Here is a 16,838-nt window from a genome sequence, read left to right as displayed (position 1 = left end):
TTTATTTGGGTTAGTGCTTTTATTTATTTAATTGGTTGGCTAGTGCTTGCATTTATTTCATTTGTTGGCTAGTGTTTTTATTGATTGTATTGTGGTGTCAATGTGCTTGTGTATATATGTATTATTATTGTTTAATTTTGCCCTTCATGCTTTTGTATTATGGTGACCATTGACCTTATCATGCCCATATTATATGGGTATGATGTACTACTATGCCAATCAATGGGTACAGGGTGGGTATATTGGGTTCAGGGTGGGTGGTTAGGCCTCCCGGGTGGCTAGCGGGGGACGGGGGTTAACCACTTAATTTCTAAAGTGGTTATTAACCACTAATGTGATTAAGGGGCTAGGGGTTAGATTGTTTTACTTCATGTATTCTTTCTGGCAACAGAGGAAATGGCCCTACAGTATGCTGACAAGAATGCCCTTCAGATAGGTAGGGGTAAGTAGAAAGGTTTTTATTTACTTTATTTATGCTGACTTGACGGTTAGCCGCTAAGGTAATGAAGTTGACTGTAAATGCATTTTTATTGCATGGAATTGATGCCGGGGGTCTACGGTACTGATATTATTGGATATCATCTCTGGAGACTCCCGGCATCAATCTGATGCAGGAAAAATGCTTTTTCCCCCCCTAAGTCCTGTCTCGCCGCTTCTCACCACCCTCTTACCAACTTTTCCTGGCGAGACGATTTTGAGAGGAAATCTCAATTCTAGAGCTATGATTAGCCTCGATAAGCTAATCGTGGCTTCTAGAATACCATGAGTTTGAAAAGCTGCTGATAAGTGGTAACAGGGGCTTATCGCCGCGCGTTTAGCAATTTTTTTTTTGGCAAAAAAAATTGCTGAAACATTCTCTTATCACCAACTTATCGGAATAGCAGTTGGCTTTTTTGTCGATAAGGTGGTGATAAGTGACATATTGGAGCTTAGTGCATAGGCCCCATAGTATCCAACATTACATATCCTTTAAATCTTTAACATATATTCTAGTTCCAACTGGAAGCACTAAGTAAATTTACTTATAATACATAACTTTTTATTAAAGAGTCTGCATTTGAGTGGTTAGAACGTTTAACTTTGGCTGTTTCTGGGAAATACACTTTATGACTGAAAAGGCATACAAGTGTATAAATGTAATTCATAAACAAATAGAGTTTTCTTCGTTTGTATGCATGCTGTATTAATAAATATGCTTTTTTTCTGAATGCAGTGTGCTGTAATAACTGCAGTAATGCAAAAGTGATAACAGATCCCTATACAGGGGTGAATATTTTTAAATATATTTTAAGACAGACATATTAAAGAGGGTGGATATGAATATGGATATGGTAAATGAGAATATGGGTGTCATAGACTAGGACACACTATGCATTCTTTTAATAGTGTGGATATTGAAAATGAGGACCACATCTAGTCGAAAAGGGGTCGGACTAGCCCTGCTATATTGCAGGTGTATTCCATGGCAGAGAGTCATCAAATAAGGTCTGGCACATTATAATGATGTTTTCTTATTATTATAGGTACCATTTCTGTCAATACTTTACGCACACCCTATACAGCTCCTGGTGAAAGTGAAATTCTTGATCTTGATGATGACTTGTATTTGGGTGGTTTACCTGAAAATAAAGCAGGCCTGGTGTTTCCAACTGAAGTATGGACAGCTCTTCTTAACTATGGATATGTTGGATGCATAAGAGACCTATTTATTGATGGCCAGAGCAAAGACATACGTCAGATGGCTGAACTTCAAAGCACAGCTGGAGTAAAACCTTCATGCTCTAGAGAAACAGCTAAGCCTTGCATTAACAACCCATGTAAAAACAACGGTGTGTGCAGGGATGGATGGAATCGATACGTCTGTGATTGTTCTGGTACTGGCTACCTGGGCCGCTCATGTGAAAGAGGTGAGTCTTTAATTTTCAGAATATTTTAGAATACATGTATTATATGAGTGCACTTGTAATCCAGTGCTAGAGCTGTAAATAAAGAAAATGTGTACAATGAGTGTTAAAGTGTGAGGTACCACTATTGCATATTTACAAATGTAACTCTGTTTGTCTAGAACAGGGGTGGTCAACTCCAGTCGTCAAGAGTCACCGACAGTTCAGGGTTTAAGAATATCCCTGCTGAAGCACAGGTGGCTGAATCAGTGGCTCGGTTGTTGATTTATTGAGCCACCTGTGCTGAAGCAGGGATAGCCTTAAAACTTGATCTGTTAGTGGCCTTTGACTAGAGTTTGCAACTCCTGTTCCAGAAGCAAAGAAGAGCATAATGGGCACTCCATGTCTTCTGTATCTCTATAAAGGGTTAATTGATACCTCTAGATGCTACACTCTGACCTTGCTTAGCATGAAACAAGCTTGGGTAAAACCAATATTATTTAACAAAAGGTGCCCCCCTATTAACATAGAATTTATATTTAAATAATTATTTGCCAAATTAGTGTACAAGAAGTGTCCTAAAATGTGACACCATACAGAATAAGCCTATATTAGGTCGATATCCATTTTCTTTCAGATCATGATGGGTTAAATTGTGTTGATAATTGACGATAAATAAGTATACATGATTTATGCACAATCCTAATTTAGAGCTTTATGTGTAGTATGGATTTTAATTAAATCATAGTTAAAGCCTTTTACAAAACTTTGACTTGTGGTAAAATATTTTCTCTACCCTGTTTCAGTTGCCTATTGTAATGACATCAAACGTGAAAAAAATAAGCATTTATGGGACTCTTAACCCACTCTACAGGAATCCAAGCCGGACATGATTTTAATAATAACCAAACACATGTGCCATTGTAAATATTTTATGTGATCATACAGATACTGTGGTGGCTATTGTACCCACTAGCGCGTTAGAAGATCACAGTTATCATGATTTCCCCCATGACTTTTGGTGCATGTCTGTTTGTTTGAATGGAGCTGTTCCATAATACGGAAACAGCCATTACATCTGTATGTGATTATTTAGGTGTTGGCTTTTCACAAAACTTGGCCTGTTAGGGTTTCCCTGAGAACAATATGTTGTACAGCTCCTCCTTTATCCAATGCAAGTAGATACTCTAAAGTGCACGCACATCATAGATCCAGCCGCACACTGATTCAATTTCACCAACTTCTGTCTTTCATTTTTATGAGGCAAGTAGACAAGTATGAAATGGTTGCTCAGCTGTCCCAGTCCTTACATCACTTCTGCTCATTGACTTCCGTCTTATGATGAGAGCTGCTGTCTAAACTTACAGTATATGTTCTGAAGTCCTTTGTAGTTCGTTCATTGAGTCATCTCTATCTGACTCTGTCTGACCACGTCTGACCATGCACTGTCTGACCATGTCTGGAGTCTTATATCTAGGACAGTGCACCTACTATCTCTGGAGTCATCGCTGCTCCTTGTTGCAATGATCTAAATTATTCTAGTCTCCTTTTGCTGTGTAAATCAGTGAAATCATGTTCAGAAATATGCAGGCTTGGCTTCCTCTTTGAAAATGCAAACCTAGAAATCAGTATTTTAGAGGTTTTTAAAGTCTGAATGTCCAAACAGTTTTTTTTTTTTAATCAATTCTTGAGTGGGCCTGCTAAGTGATGTTCCTTCTATATCACCACCTCTTCTGGTTACCATTTTTGTAGCATAAACTCAAAGTTAAAATTTTAAATGCTCATAGATGAATAAAGTAATACCAATTAGAAAATGTATTTACTGGCAAATTAAATTTTACCGAATTCTCTACTAAATGCTGTATGTGTCAAGTAACATAGCTGTAGTGGTTTAGGTTTAAAAAAAAATGCAAATGCCCAATGACCTTAAACATTGCTAGATTCTAGAAAGATTTCTCTTTGACACAAAAGAAGATAACAGACCACACTACTATTTGTTTACAATATATTGCTGAAAACCCCATCTTTATTCATGAATTCAGGTGGGGAAAAAAAAAGAAACCTCTAAAAGACATTTCAAGGTAAAATGGAAATAAATGTGTTACTGAAATCACTTGCACTTTGAAATAAGTGTACCAATGCACCAGAATAAGGAGCACACTTAGGGCTGTGACTCCAATTTCATTATGTAATATTGTTCAATTCCCAAATGTCTTATTTTGTGAATTCTCGCAGCACAACTGACACATACTACAGTCTTTCATTTCTAGGCAAACCTAATCTTCAAGCTGGTAGGTCAGAAAACAGAGCTATTTCTATCTGTCACAGTTCATTGTAGTAGGTAATATAGACGCCAATGAATTGAACCATTAAATAAAATAAAAAAAACTTCCAGCAGAAAAAAAAATGGTGATGGAATATAGCATTTTTTATGCTACAGCCAGCAAATAATAAAACTCAAAGCGTGCAAATAAAACTTGGATTCGGTTTTATACATAAAAATAATTTTGGCTGTTGGCTACTGATTTGGATGTCTCCAGATTGTTCTGTTGCTGGTGGAGTGGAACTGGCAGAGGGCTTAACCAAACTGTCAGATAAATTACAAAATCATTCAGTTAAGCATGCAATGTGTACCACCCTGTGGCAAAATACAGCTACTGCATATGGTCAAAGTGGAAATAAATGGGGAAGAAAAACTGCTTACATATTGCCATCATTTGAAAAAGAAACAGACAACATATGCTGAATTCGAAATAAACAGAAGACATATATCTCAATAATGTATTTGACAGATATATATCTTTTTTTAAATTCCTGCTTAGTCTTGGTATTTTATTTTGCAAATTTCAGAGCTATGCAGAAAGTGTGACATCGAGATCTATTGCCACCTGCTTTGCAGAACCAAAAGACCTGTACGCTTAGTAAACCGTGGCAGTGTGAATTTGTGCACAGAAATGTGTCCTCCGTGTTAGTGCAGAAAACAAAAGTGTCAATTCATATTAATTATGCAAGTTTAATTCAAATCTATACACACATTTACTGTAAATGCCAACCAACCAACATGGCAATGACCATGACTATTTTGATTGGTATATTTTTAATTACTATGATACATACAATGTCTTGTGCCCAAAATAAAAGATGAATAAAAAATATATTTTATACCTAGCAAGGCATATTGGTCTGAGTTGACATGATATGTAGTTTATATGCTGCATGTACTCCAAAATGGTATCTTGAATTACTTATGAACCTATAATCGGATCCTTGAAGCATGATTGTGTCTCTCCACTCTCTCGGTTTCCTGACTCTATTGTTATTATATCGTTGGGATTATGTAGCAGTCAGGTCAGTGTAGGATCACCTTCTTGCCCTGGGGGGGAGCTGGTCTCTTTCTCCTGCCAGTAACATTACATTAAGTTGCCAGTAAAATTTATAGCTAAGCAGATATCTGTAAATATCTAGGGGGATATACAGTGCACATTGTTACACTTATAAAATAATAATTAACTCCTATGCTACCTAAAGCGACTGACATGTCAATTGTATGCCTAGCAATTTCTGCAGGGTTAAATGATGGCACCATACAGTATGTCATTTACACCTGTAAAATAAATAGACTATTATAATTTTTTTATCAGATCATAATATTTGTTGTGTAAAAATTGACAATTGATTATATGTAAGGCATAAAATGTTCACTCGCTCGTTATTTTACTTCCTTACGGTAATGGTCATTTTTGATGAACTAACATTTGAACTTTTATATGGTAAATAATTTTATTATTAAGGTTTAAATATTGCAGTTTATTCACTGTGCTGGTTGCCCTAGTGATGCAGCTGGGATATATATATATATACAGTGTTCGACAAACCTATACATTTGCTCGCCCCGGGCGAGTAAATATTGGCCCAAGCAGCACACGTTTGGTACTAGGTGTCGAGTAGATTTTTTTGTGTGGCGAGTAGATTTTTTGGTGATTTGTCAACCACTGTATATATATATATATATATATATATATATATATATATATATATATATATATGTAGTGGTATCAGTACCGTTTTAGCCGAGCTTCAATAATCAAAAAATAAATAGATGATACCGTTCTGTGGCTAACGAAATGCTTTTATTTGTGCGAGCTTTCGAGATACACTGATCTCTTCTTCCGGCGATGTTACAATGTAACATTCATTGTAACATCGCCGGAAGAAGAGATCAGTGTATCTCGAAAGCTCGCACAAATAAAAGCATTTCGTTAGCCACAGAACGGTATCATCTATTTATTTTTTGATTATAAATATATATATATATGTCTGTAGCCAGGTCACCTGATGGCTACTATTCTGCCCTTGGACTGGCAGTAAACCCTGGTACGGTTGCTATGGGGTTTTCCCCCTCCAAGGAGCTACATTTGAGTGACAGCGGGAGGCGGTGACATCAGGTCTGGGCATGACCAATCATGAGCCAGACCCGGTGCCCTCCTCCTGGCAGTACATAAAGGCAGGACCGCCCTAAATTTAGTAGTGTACTTCCCCCACTGAGGAAGGCAGGTCACACAACTGGGAGCCTGAGATTGGGGCCTTCCCTTGTGCTCTTCCCTCCGGGGAAGAGTATGTGTGGACAATACCTCTGCCTCTGCTAGGGAGATTTGAAAGAGATAAGACTGCTGTGGCTGCCCTTGGCCTGTAGTGGCGATCCAGGGACCATCCTTCAGTGAGAGCTGAAAGTACTGTATTGGGCAGAAGCCTGCCGTGTAACTGTGCTGTACAGAAGACAATAAATTGTTCCTGTTGTTATATACCTCCTGCCTGGTGCGTGACCTTACTGGGGGGGAGAGGTAATAGTTCTACCGTGGGAGATCACCTTCAGTTCCTGGAGCCTACGGCAGATGGAGGCGCTGCACTGCTAAAGAGATATGTGGGGTATGAACCCCCAGAAGCCTGGTCCTGTGTCCCCACTACCATTGGCGGATGACTCGTCCCTCCTGTTGCCAGCAGGTATATGCACCATACACCGTAGTAATGGACAAATCTCCCACCGGGTGGGTGAAACACGTTACATTTGGAGGCGCTGCTGAGGTCTGCAACAGGACAGGCTTTCAGCAAAGCAAAGCTGGAAGTAACAAGGTACGCTTCCAGAACAAGTGCTAATGAAGGATGGAAGCTAGGTGTAGTCAGGCGGATAGTGGTCCTCGCAAAGAACGACCTAGACTGTCCTATCTGGTTAATGGTCTGGAGACAAGAAGGCTCTTGCTGTTCTAAGTCGCCCTGAAGAGGGTCTGCGAAGCAGCCATAGGGGGGAGTAAGGGTACTAATAGGAAGAACCCAGAGAACTACTAACCAGTTGCCAGATCATGGAACCACAGAGTGCTTGTGATGGACTGAAATCGTGTACAGTGTATCGAGATGGAGGTTTGTTAGCCTGTGGTACAACCTACTCTTGGTAGAGTGCTAATCTATGTGCTGTGAGGACCCATGAGGAAATGGATTCCTGTCAGAATCACGGTCACTGCGTGGTCTGTGAAGGGATTGTGCCCAAAATGGAGATTCCTTTGCCTGGGAATACGCCACGTAAGTTACAGGACTTAAAATGGTGTCTCCCTCCAAGGCTGGAGAGTGCACGTGCTGCTTGCAAATAGGCTGTGCATGAACTTTTTGCAGAAATCTGTCCGGGTCTTGCGCAAAAGCCAGGACCCCACCCAAGTGATGTGATTGGCTCAGCCAAGAATCAGAGTCATGCCCCATCCACGTCATCGGGTGTCCCTCCTCTAATCTCCACCAGTGGGAGGAGACACACCGACAGCCAATGCCTAAAGGCTTCGGAGGGTCCGTGCGCCTGAGTTGAGGCCCAAAGGGATCAGAGTATCCCGGGGACTATCGAGCCTACTGAGACGGTACCAGACCCGGTCCCCGCAGAGGAACCAGAAATGGTCAGTGAATCGGAACCAGCCCATGAGATGTCGGGTAAGAGGACTGCGTGGGGTGATGAGGCACCGCTGTTCCCAGAGGCGCAGGAGCCTGGAGAGGCCTTGCCTATTGCTGCTGTGGACTCGGAAATGATCTGGTGCCTTTCCCCAGCGCATGTGTCCCTACCCTCTTTCTGCACCAGTAGCTGTCGGTCTTTGGTGGTGTTGAGGCCGCTGTCGATTAATGCCGACTAAAGACAGATCAGAGTGTGCCAATGGGTCTGCACGACAGTGAGACCTGAGAGGTGGATGAGCCTACCTTTTGTGTAGGTGTCCAGAGGCCTATCCAGTGACTCTCCGGTACCAATGGAGGTACCTTCCAGTGCTGACGACTACGTGGCGGAAGCGGGCCATGATAAAGAATTCAGAGGAACAAAAAGGGCCAGGGCCCATGATGCTACCCCAGGGACCCTTGGGCACCCATGTTTTATCCCAGAAGGAGGACTTATTCTCCCTGAAGCGAAACCAGGGAGAGGGATACCTTCAAGATCTTCCTGTGAAAGGCTGGGCCCAGGGTAATGTCAGAAACAGGACCTGGTGACACATTCGGTAAACATAGCACAATATACTGTGCTGTGGGGAGGCACACCAGGATTAGTGTCTATGGGGTTGTGACATCCATGTACAAGTTTATTATAAGGGGACCCCCGATGGGATGTTACCGGGAGAGCTGTAACCTTTTCTGAATCCACCTTTAAAAGGATAGAATTAGGGACGGGATAATGCAAGAAGCAGGACTGAGGACACCCCCGTCATTTAATGGCACGACGTACTGTGTCGTGGGGGAGTCACACCGGGGTAGAGGTGCTCTACAGTAGTGTGACCCCACTCTCTCTTCTTCTTCTTCAAAAAAAAAAAAATCATTGTTCTGGGGGCTTCCAGTGGGAAAATTGTCCCGGGAGCATGAACCCCATCTCTAAATTTCTCTGCTGTGAAAGAGGCAAACTATGCAGTGTATGTGTGGACTTGTGTACCTGGCAGGCTCTGGACTCTGGTAAAAGGTCTTAAAGGAGCAAGGAAAAGAAACAGGCTCCTTATGGCATGTACCAGGGACCCTGTGTATCTTACTGTACTACTAAAACTGTCATGTACTGTATTCACAAAGATTGTATATCATGCATAATAATGTGATATCAATTATGTGAAGTGTTATCTTGTTTTGTTCAGGTTTCATTCGACGATGGTACCTGAAAATTTAGGACCCAGGCAGGGTCGTTGGGATTCCACCAAAGGGAGAGTGTAGCCAGGTCACCTGATGGCTACTATTCTGCCCTGGGCTGGCAATAAACCCTGGTACAATCAGGGTGCCAGTAGTTGCTATGGGGTTTTCCCCCTCCGAGGAGCTACATTTGAGTGACAGCGGGAGGCGGTGACATCAGGCCTGGGCATGACCAATCATGAGCCAGAGCCGGTACCCTCCTCCTGGCAGTACTAAAAGGCAGGACCGCCCTAAATTTAGTAGTGTCCTTCCCCCACTGAGGAAGGCAGGTCACCCAACTGGGAGCCTGAGATAGGGGCCTTCCCTTGGTCACTTGTGCACTTCCCTCCGGGGAAGAGTGAGTGTGGACCATACCCCTGCCTCTGCTAGTGAGGTGGGAAATAGATTGGATGGCTGCGGGTGCCCTTGGCCTGTAGTGGCGGTCCAGGGACCATCCTTCAGTGAGAACTGAGAGTACTGCATCGGGCAGAAGCCTGCCGTGTAGTTGTGCTGTACAGAAGACAATAAACTGGTCCTGTTGTTATATATCTCCTGCCTGGTGCGTGACCTCACTGGTGGGGAGAGGTAATAGCTCTACCGTGGGAGATCACCTTCAGTTACTGGAGCCTACGGCAGATGGAGACGCTGCACTGCTAAAGAGATATGTGGGGTATGAAACCCAGAAGCCTGGTCCTGTGTCCCCACTACCATCGGCAGACGACTCAGCCCCCCTTTTGCCAGCAGGTATATGCACCATACACCGTAGTAATGGACAAATCTCCCAACACATCATATAGTTTTTATTATAAAATCTCGACTAACACGGTACTGATACCTCTACATATAGGGGGCTTGAGAAAGGTCGTAAACGTCACTCCATTTTTTCCTGTTATTACCCCGGATGCTTGTGATGTTCAATTAAAACCTTTTTGTAGTTGACAACTATTTGTGAGTGCTGCGGACTTTTTGGATCTTTGTTCTGTCTATTTTTCCTACTGGATGGTGATCCTGGTTGCACTGCTAGCACCACGACTGATAAGATAAAAATTTTAACCCTTACCTTTTTTACCCACTTAGAGCGCCCTGAACTTTTTTGTGTGTTTAACATACATATACATATACATATACATATACATATACATATACATATACATATATATATACATATATATATACATATATATATACATATATATATATATATATATATATATATATATATATATATATATATATATATATAAACCATAATACTGAGTTAAGTTATGGTGAGTAAAAAAAGTGAAAAAAACACAAATAAAAGCAATTCGTTAGCCACAGAACGGTATCATCTATTTATTTTTTGATTATTGAAGCTCGGCTAACACGGTACTGATACCACTACACATATATATATATATATATATATATATATATATATATATATATATATATATATATATATATATATATATATATATATATATACAGTGGTTGACAAATCACCAAAAAATCTACTCGCCACACAAAAAAATCTACTCGCCACCTAGTACCAAACGTGTGCTGCTTGGGCCAATATTTACTCGCCCGGGGGTTAAATCCACTCGCCCGGGGCGAGCAAATGTATAGGTTTGTCGAACACTGTATATATATATATATATATATATATATATATATACAAAGGCAGATGAAAAAAATTACAAAAAATTTGGTTGTATGTGCCTTTTTTTCAATACATCTATATTTGATATCAATCTGAGTGCTGTCTCGGTTCTTGCTGCGTGGTCTTGGACTCCTGGTCTGCCTGGTAAGGAATCTCCTTTTATATATATATATATATATATATATATATATATATATATATATATATATATATATATATATATATATATATATATATATATGTGTGTGTGTGTGTATATGTGTATATATACACACAGAGAAGCCTGAGTCTCATTCATTTAAATTCAGTGACTTAGAATAGCAGCTTCACAGCAAAAACCACAAAGGTCTAAATTCACAAAACTTTGTTAAATCAGTGACAATATTCTGCGTTAAGAAAAGAAAAAAGTGCTGGATGCGTTAATGATCTCTTTTGCATGTGGCTTTGTGGCGGTAATGCAAACTAACCACACGCAAATTCAATCCATGGCTACCACAGGGCTCTTTAATATAAGTCATTACATGACATACAAGTATGTTTGTCCCTTTCATGCCCGGTAGGCTTCCAGTGAACAGCAAAGAAAGGCGTTCAGATCAAAAATGGGTTAAAAAACTACACTAATACCCCATCACTACACTAGCGTTTAAATACTGGAAACTGCACCGGTATGTATCTCATGATCCGGGGACTCTCCGAGCTCAGAATATTGTGGTTCAGCTCTGGAGAACCCCCGTTTCCAATGCTATTAAACGAAAGTGGGTTAATGGACGGGATTGTTGATTTAAATAACTTCCACGTCTCTATTTGAAGTGTCTACAAACATTTCCAAGACTATTTGACATGTGCAAGACAATAACAAATGTGTATACTTTCCTTAAAGACATATGTCAGCAGCAGTTTGTGGGTTAATGATGTGTGAGAGGGGACAGAATATCTGCCCTGTTCACCCTAATGCGTACTTGAGCTTATTCTGCTTTCAAAATTGGGGCGCAGGGCTGGATAACTGGGTTGCTTTCCTGAAGAGCTGGCTGCTGCGATAGGGGGGAAAAAGTGTCGCCCTTCTGCTTCAGCAGAAAATGTGTTTTGTTATTTCATGCCGCACAGTAATTTTGTGGAACTCTGCTTCATCCTTCTAGCTATGAGAAATGTCATTAGACCAAAGACGTGATGGAGCTATGTCTTTTTCTTTTTGCAATACAGAATGTGACATAAGATTAAGGCATGCAAAATCTCTGCAGTGCTTCTGGTACACAATACAGGAACACATCAATCAAACTCAGACTGCTCAGCTCTCTAACCAAGCATGTTCCAGACACCTAACCTAACATGTGATGGCAGCGAATCCCAACAACCTTTACTTAAAACAAAAGCTCTGCAATATTTCTTAAAGCAGGAGATCAGATCTTCTTTTTTTTTTTTTATCCATTGAAATATTCCAATTAATCACAATGGATAAGCCTTTTTTTTTTTTTATTGTGAGGCGAATACATAAATGAGGGTGATTTAGTATAAAACAATAACATTGTGTTGTTGTAAAACAGGAGCAGTATTGGAAAGGATAATTTGTATCCTCGGCTGTTCACCACACCTTGTTCTTACCTCCTGTGCTGCTGCTGATGCTGATGCTGCTTGGTTATTCCTTTTGCACTGCAGCCTCCTACCCAGAACTGAAATCATTCAAATCAAAAGTGCGAGTTGCTTATTGTTCCATATTTACCTAAATAAATTGACAATTCAGTGGGCTGTTGATGAAAGCATAGATCCTATTGGAATTACCCAATGTGAAGGGCATTGTCTTTGAAGTAGGAGAACTCAGCCATCAGCACCATGTGACCATTAGTGTCATTTTTACTTCCCTGTGCACCAAAACTGTAATTGCCATCTCTCTGAAGCATTTATTTAGTGTACCTCTAAACTCATAGTATAATACTAAGCGCTATCAGAAATATTGTTATTTAAAAAATGTCTCCTGCAATATCATTGCTCTATGATATTTGTAAATCCTTGTCAACCCTGGCTTTATAAGAAATTACAAGACCTACAATTTATAGAGCAGGCGTCATATACTTTTACTATTTTTATCCTGCTGCCATAGGAGTACGGGTGATTTATTTTGGCATTGCAATCTTTCCCCGATTATACACAAAACAAAAAAAAACATCAGTATAATCTCAGGATTGGTTTTCGTTTTTTTATGGAGAGCAGCAGATGGAATGACAGATGTCACATCAATATAATTTGGCTTTCACTCTTTTTATCCATTCTTGATCACAGTGTGCGACTGTCTTTAGGCAAAATGTTTCACAGGTATATAGTATATACTGTAGTTTTAAACCACAGACATTTCCCTGTTGTAAAATATACTGTATATGTACTGTATACACACACACATTTTTTTCCTGTCCAAGAAGCTTGAAATGCAATTGTTTGTGCTGTTCTGCACATTAACTCCTGCAGTATTAAATGAAGGCATGTGTGCTTAGAAAATCTTTGCCTAGAGAGAGGCTTTTCAGACATTATAAAATCTATATGGAATTAACTGGTTTATGTAATGGCCTCACTTCAGATATTCCATTTTGCGATTATCATTTTCTTTCGTAAATGTTCTTTCTGTGTTTTTAATGTTCAATGTAATGTCTATTGCAATGCCAATATGAGTCTTTTTTGTCTTCTTTTGATTGCTGATTGGCTGGAGTTGCTTGGGAAGACTGCCAGTGCGTGGTTAGGAGCTCTTGCTTTGTGGTGGTTGGCTTTCATCTTTTTTTATGCTTTATGAAAAAATAAAACAATAGCAATAATAATAATAAAAAAAAAAAAAAAATATATATATATATATAACAAAACAAAACAGAAATAATAAAGGAGCGCCTAATGCAACAACCTGCCTAACTGTGAATAAGTAGCCAACTGCGTTGATACAACCTATGGGGTGGCTAAAGTGGAATATTAGAATTAAAAAACCCTATGTGATTCTAAGATAAAATGTGTAATAACTTTAATACAAAGTGTACATGACAAAATTGTTAAAAAATGCTTCTGGAAAAAAAAAATATATATGTTGTAATACAAAAAATATCTAGAAAAATGAAAAATATAAAAAATATGAAAAAATGAAAATAAAAACTTTTTCCAAAAAACTATTAAAAACTTTAGAAAAACCTTAAAAGTCACAGAGTCCTGTTCCAAGTGAATGCATCCAGGTATAGGCAGCCCGTTTATAGCACCACTGGCTTATGAGGGCCAATCTCATAACTGCTTTCTAATAACGCTATACTTGTGAGTGGGCATTTGTCTGATTTTAAATGTTCCATAAAATTATTGTTAAAATTTAATGCACTAGGTGTGCGCCTGTTTTCTTTTCCTTTTTCTTTCATATATATATATATATATATATATATAGGGGAAAAAAGTGGCTACAAAAATTGAACTCTAAAACACACACACACACATATATATATATATATATATATATATATATATACTGTAAATATTACTGTATGCTCATTTGCATGTCTTAGACAGGTCTGCAACCCTGTCTTTCCCCATTATCGCCCAGCATACAGCGCTTCCACTGCAGCAAGGGATTCTGGGAAATGACATGCAAATGAGCACTCAGTGCCACCTTTTGTCTCAAGCTCGTATTACACAAGCAAATCCTCAAGCCAATGCATGATGTTTTAAACACAGCTTTTAGACAGAGGCTGGGATGAGATGCAAAGCCATTAAACCCACTCACAGACATGTTTCAACCTTGATGGGTATCACCAGTGTAAGGTTGGTCTTAATGGTTAAGCAGGTTTGAGACTAGACTAGGTAATCACCACTATTATTTAGGTTATGGTGAGTAAAAAAAGTGACAAAAACCCTCCACAGTAAAGCATAAAGCAACTGTAAATATTACTGTATGCTCATTTGCATGTCTTAGACAAGTCTGCAACCCTGTCTTTCACCATTATCACCCAGCATACAGCGCTTCCACTGCAGCAAGGGATTCTGGGAAATGACATGCAATGAGCACTCAGTGCCACCTTTTGTTTCAAGCTCGTATTACACAAGCAAATCCTCAAGCCAATGCATGCTGTTTTAAACACAGCTTTTAGACAGAGGCTGGGATGAGATGCAAAGCCATTAAACCCACTCACAGACATGTTTCAACCTTGATGGGTATCATCAGTGTGAGGTTGGTCTTAATGGCTAAGCAGGTTTGAGCATACAGTAATATTTACAGTTGCTTTATGCTTTACTGTGGAGGGTTTTTGTCACTTTTTTTACCCACCATAACTTTAATAATAGTGGTGATTACCTAGTCTAGTCTCAAACCTGAGCAAATTAATATACAGTAATATTTACAGTTGACGCACGCACGCACGCACGCACGCACGCACGCACGCACGCACGCACGCACGCACGCACATCTAAGAAAAGCAATATTAAACCAGGGAGAGCTCAACACAACAAACCAATGTTGTTAGAATTGCTAAACAATTCAACTGGCTGTTTCATTTCTAAATAATTGAATGGAATTGAAGTATCTTTCCAACCTCTATTTAAACAGGAAAAAACAAGATTTTTGCCCTGATAGTTTCATTTTACAAATATGTACATTTCCTAAAATGATAAATTAACTATGAACCAACTTTTTTTGTTATCTAATTTTCCATTGATAAAACCGCACATCTCTATCGTTAATGTTATTACACTAGTTAAACAAATGCTTAACTTATTTCCAAAAATATTTAATAAATACTGTAAATGGGTAATAGTTTCCTTTTTCATCATGCAATAAACACTAGTTTCATCAATATCACTACAAAATGTTGATAACATACTTAGTGTATAGTAAATGTGTATACTGTACATTTTGTATACATTTATTTTACTTAATTGATTATCAAAAATGAATTACACAAAGACCAAACATCAACCTATTGAATAAAGAAAAGAAACACACACAAATTACATTAATGACACTATATAAATAAAGATGTACATACAAAAAAAATAATTTCCAAAACCCAATTGCAGAGGTTGTGATTCTCACATTGAAATGATTTCTACTAAAGCTAGCATTGCATTTTTTTGCCATAACATTAAATTGTTCCCAAATAAACAGTTGATTTCTCAATGTCAAAAGACCCCATAAGAACACTGCAATGAACATAAAGAACCAGTTGGAATAGCACCAAAAACAATTGCGTATTCTTGGAGTAGCTGGTTTAGAAAACGTAGTTAAAAAGATGTTAGTAAATATTTATTAATTTACTTCAATCACCAAAATCATCCAATGAACTTTTTCATCTTCTTTGAAATGTATAATTTACCCATTGAAGCAGCTCATTTTATTAGTTTTTGTTTTATTAACGTGAAGTGGGAGGGTCCCCTGCAGTTTCCCCAATATACTGGGGCCACAAAATGACCACGGGATGTTCTCTACGCCATAGTTTTGATCTAATGTTTCTGTCTTCTGTTGATAAATCTTCAGCAAAACATACTTCATGTTCCTGCAAATAGCTGTGTCCATTTGTGTCTCTCCACACTGCATCTTTGTCAGTCCGCGTTGCAAACTGGATAATAACTACCATTGGTCTTCTACCATTTTTCTTCCCAATTCGATCTACAATATCAACAATTTTTTTTCATTGTTCTCAAGTGTCTAGTAACTAGCCAATATCTGCATTCTGCATTTCCATAAGCCCATAAAGTCAATGGATCCATCTCTGTTTATATCTTTCTGCATTTGCAACTTTTTTTATATCTATTTATTCTTGTACTTGGGAATTTTTTTTTCCAGTTTTAAATATTCTGATTTTAAATCACACAATTCCAGGCTATAAAAATTCACATATTTTTCAAGGTCATTCATTCAAATAGCGCCAACAATCTACCCTGCGCTTTACAAAAGAGAATACAATGCAGGGTATTATAATACAATGAGTGCAACAAAGGAAATCCCTGCCCTATGCTCCGAAAGGGCTGACCCATGAGGTCTGCACAGACATCCCCATTAAAGTGAATGGTGTTTTCCATTCAAACAGCACTTATCAGCGCTTTTGGAGCTTATAGAATATGCCCCTGTGTGTCTGAGAGGCAGATCCACAAAGCTTAGTTAAATCAGAGCAAATAACGAGATGTTACCTACATAGGTA

The 16,838-nt window shown here is 39.0% G+C and overlaps 1 protein-coding gene across 41 annotated transcripts in view; it reads left to right on the top strand.

Annotated features, from left to right (window-relative positions):
• The window catches only part of NRXN1 (neurexin 1), a 1,413,358-nt gene that overhangs the window by 703,862 nt on the left and 692,658 nt on the right, over window positions 1-16,838 (top strand). For all 41 annotated transcript variants that reach the window (XM_075595923.1, XM_075595877.1, XM_075595924.1 and 38 more), the window contains one exon: window positions 1,524-1,907. In XM_075595923.1, coding sequence (XP_075452038.1) covers window positions 1,524-1,907 — 384 coding nt within the window. The remainder of the gene's footprint in view (window positions 1-1,523; window positions 1,908-16,838) is intronic.

Source organism: Ascaphus truei, chromosome 4, assembly GCF_040206685.1.
Source record: "Ascaphus truei isolate aAscTru1 chromosome 4, aAscTru1.hap1, whole genome shotgun sequence".
In the NCBI taxonomy this organism is placed as follows: domain Eukaryota; kingdom Metazoa; phylum Chordata; class Amphibia; order Anura; family Ascaphidae; genus Ascaphus; species Ascaphus truei.
This window is presented reverse-complemented; position numbering and strand designations above follow the sequence as displayed.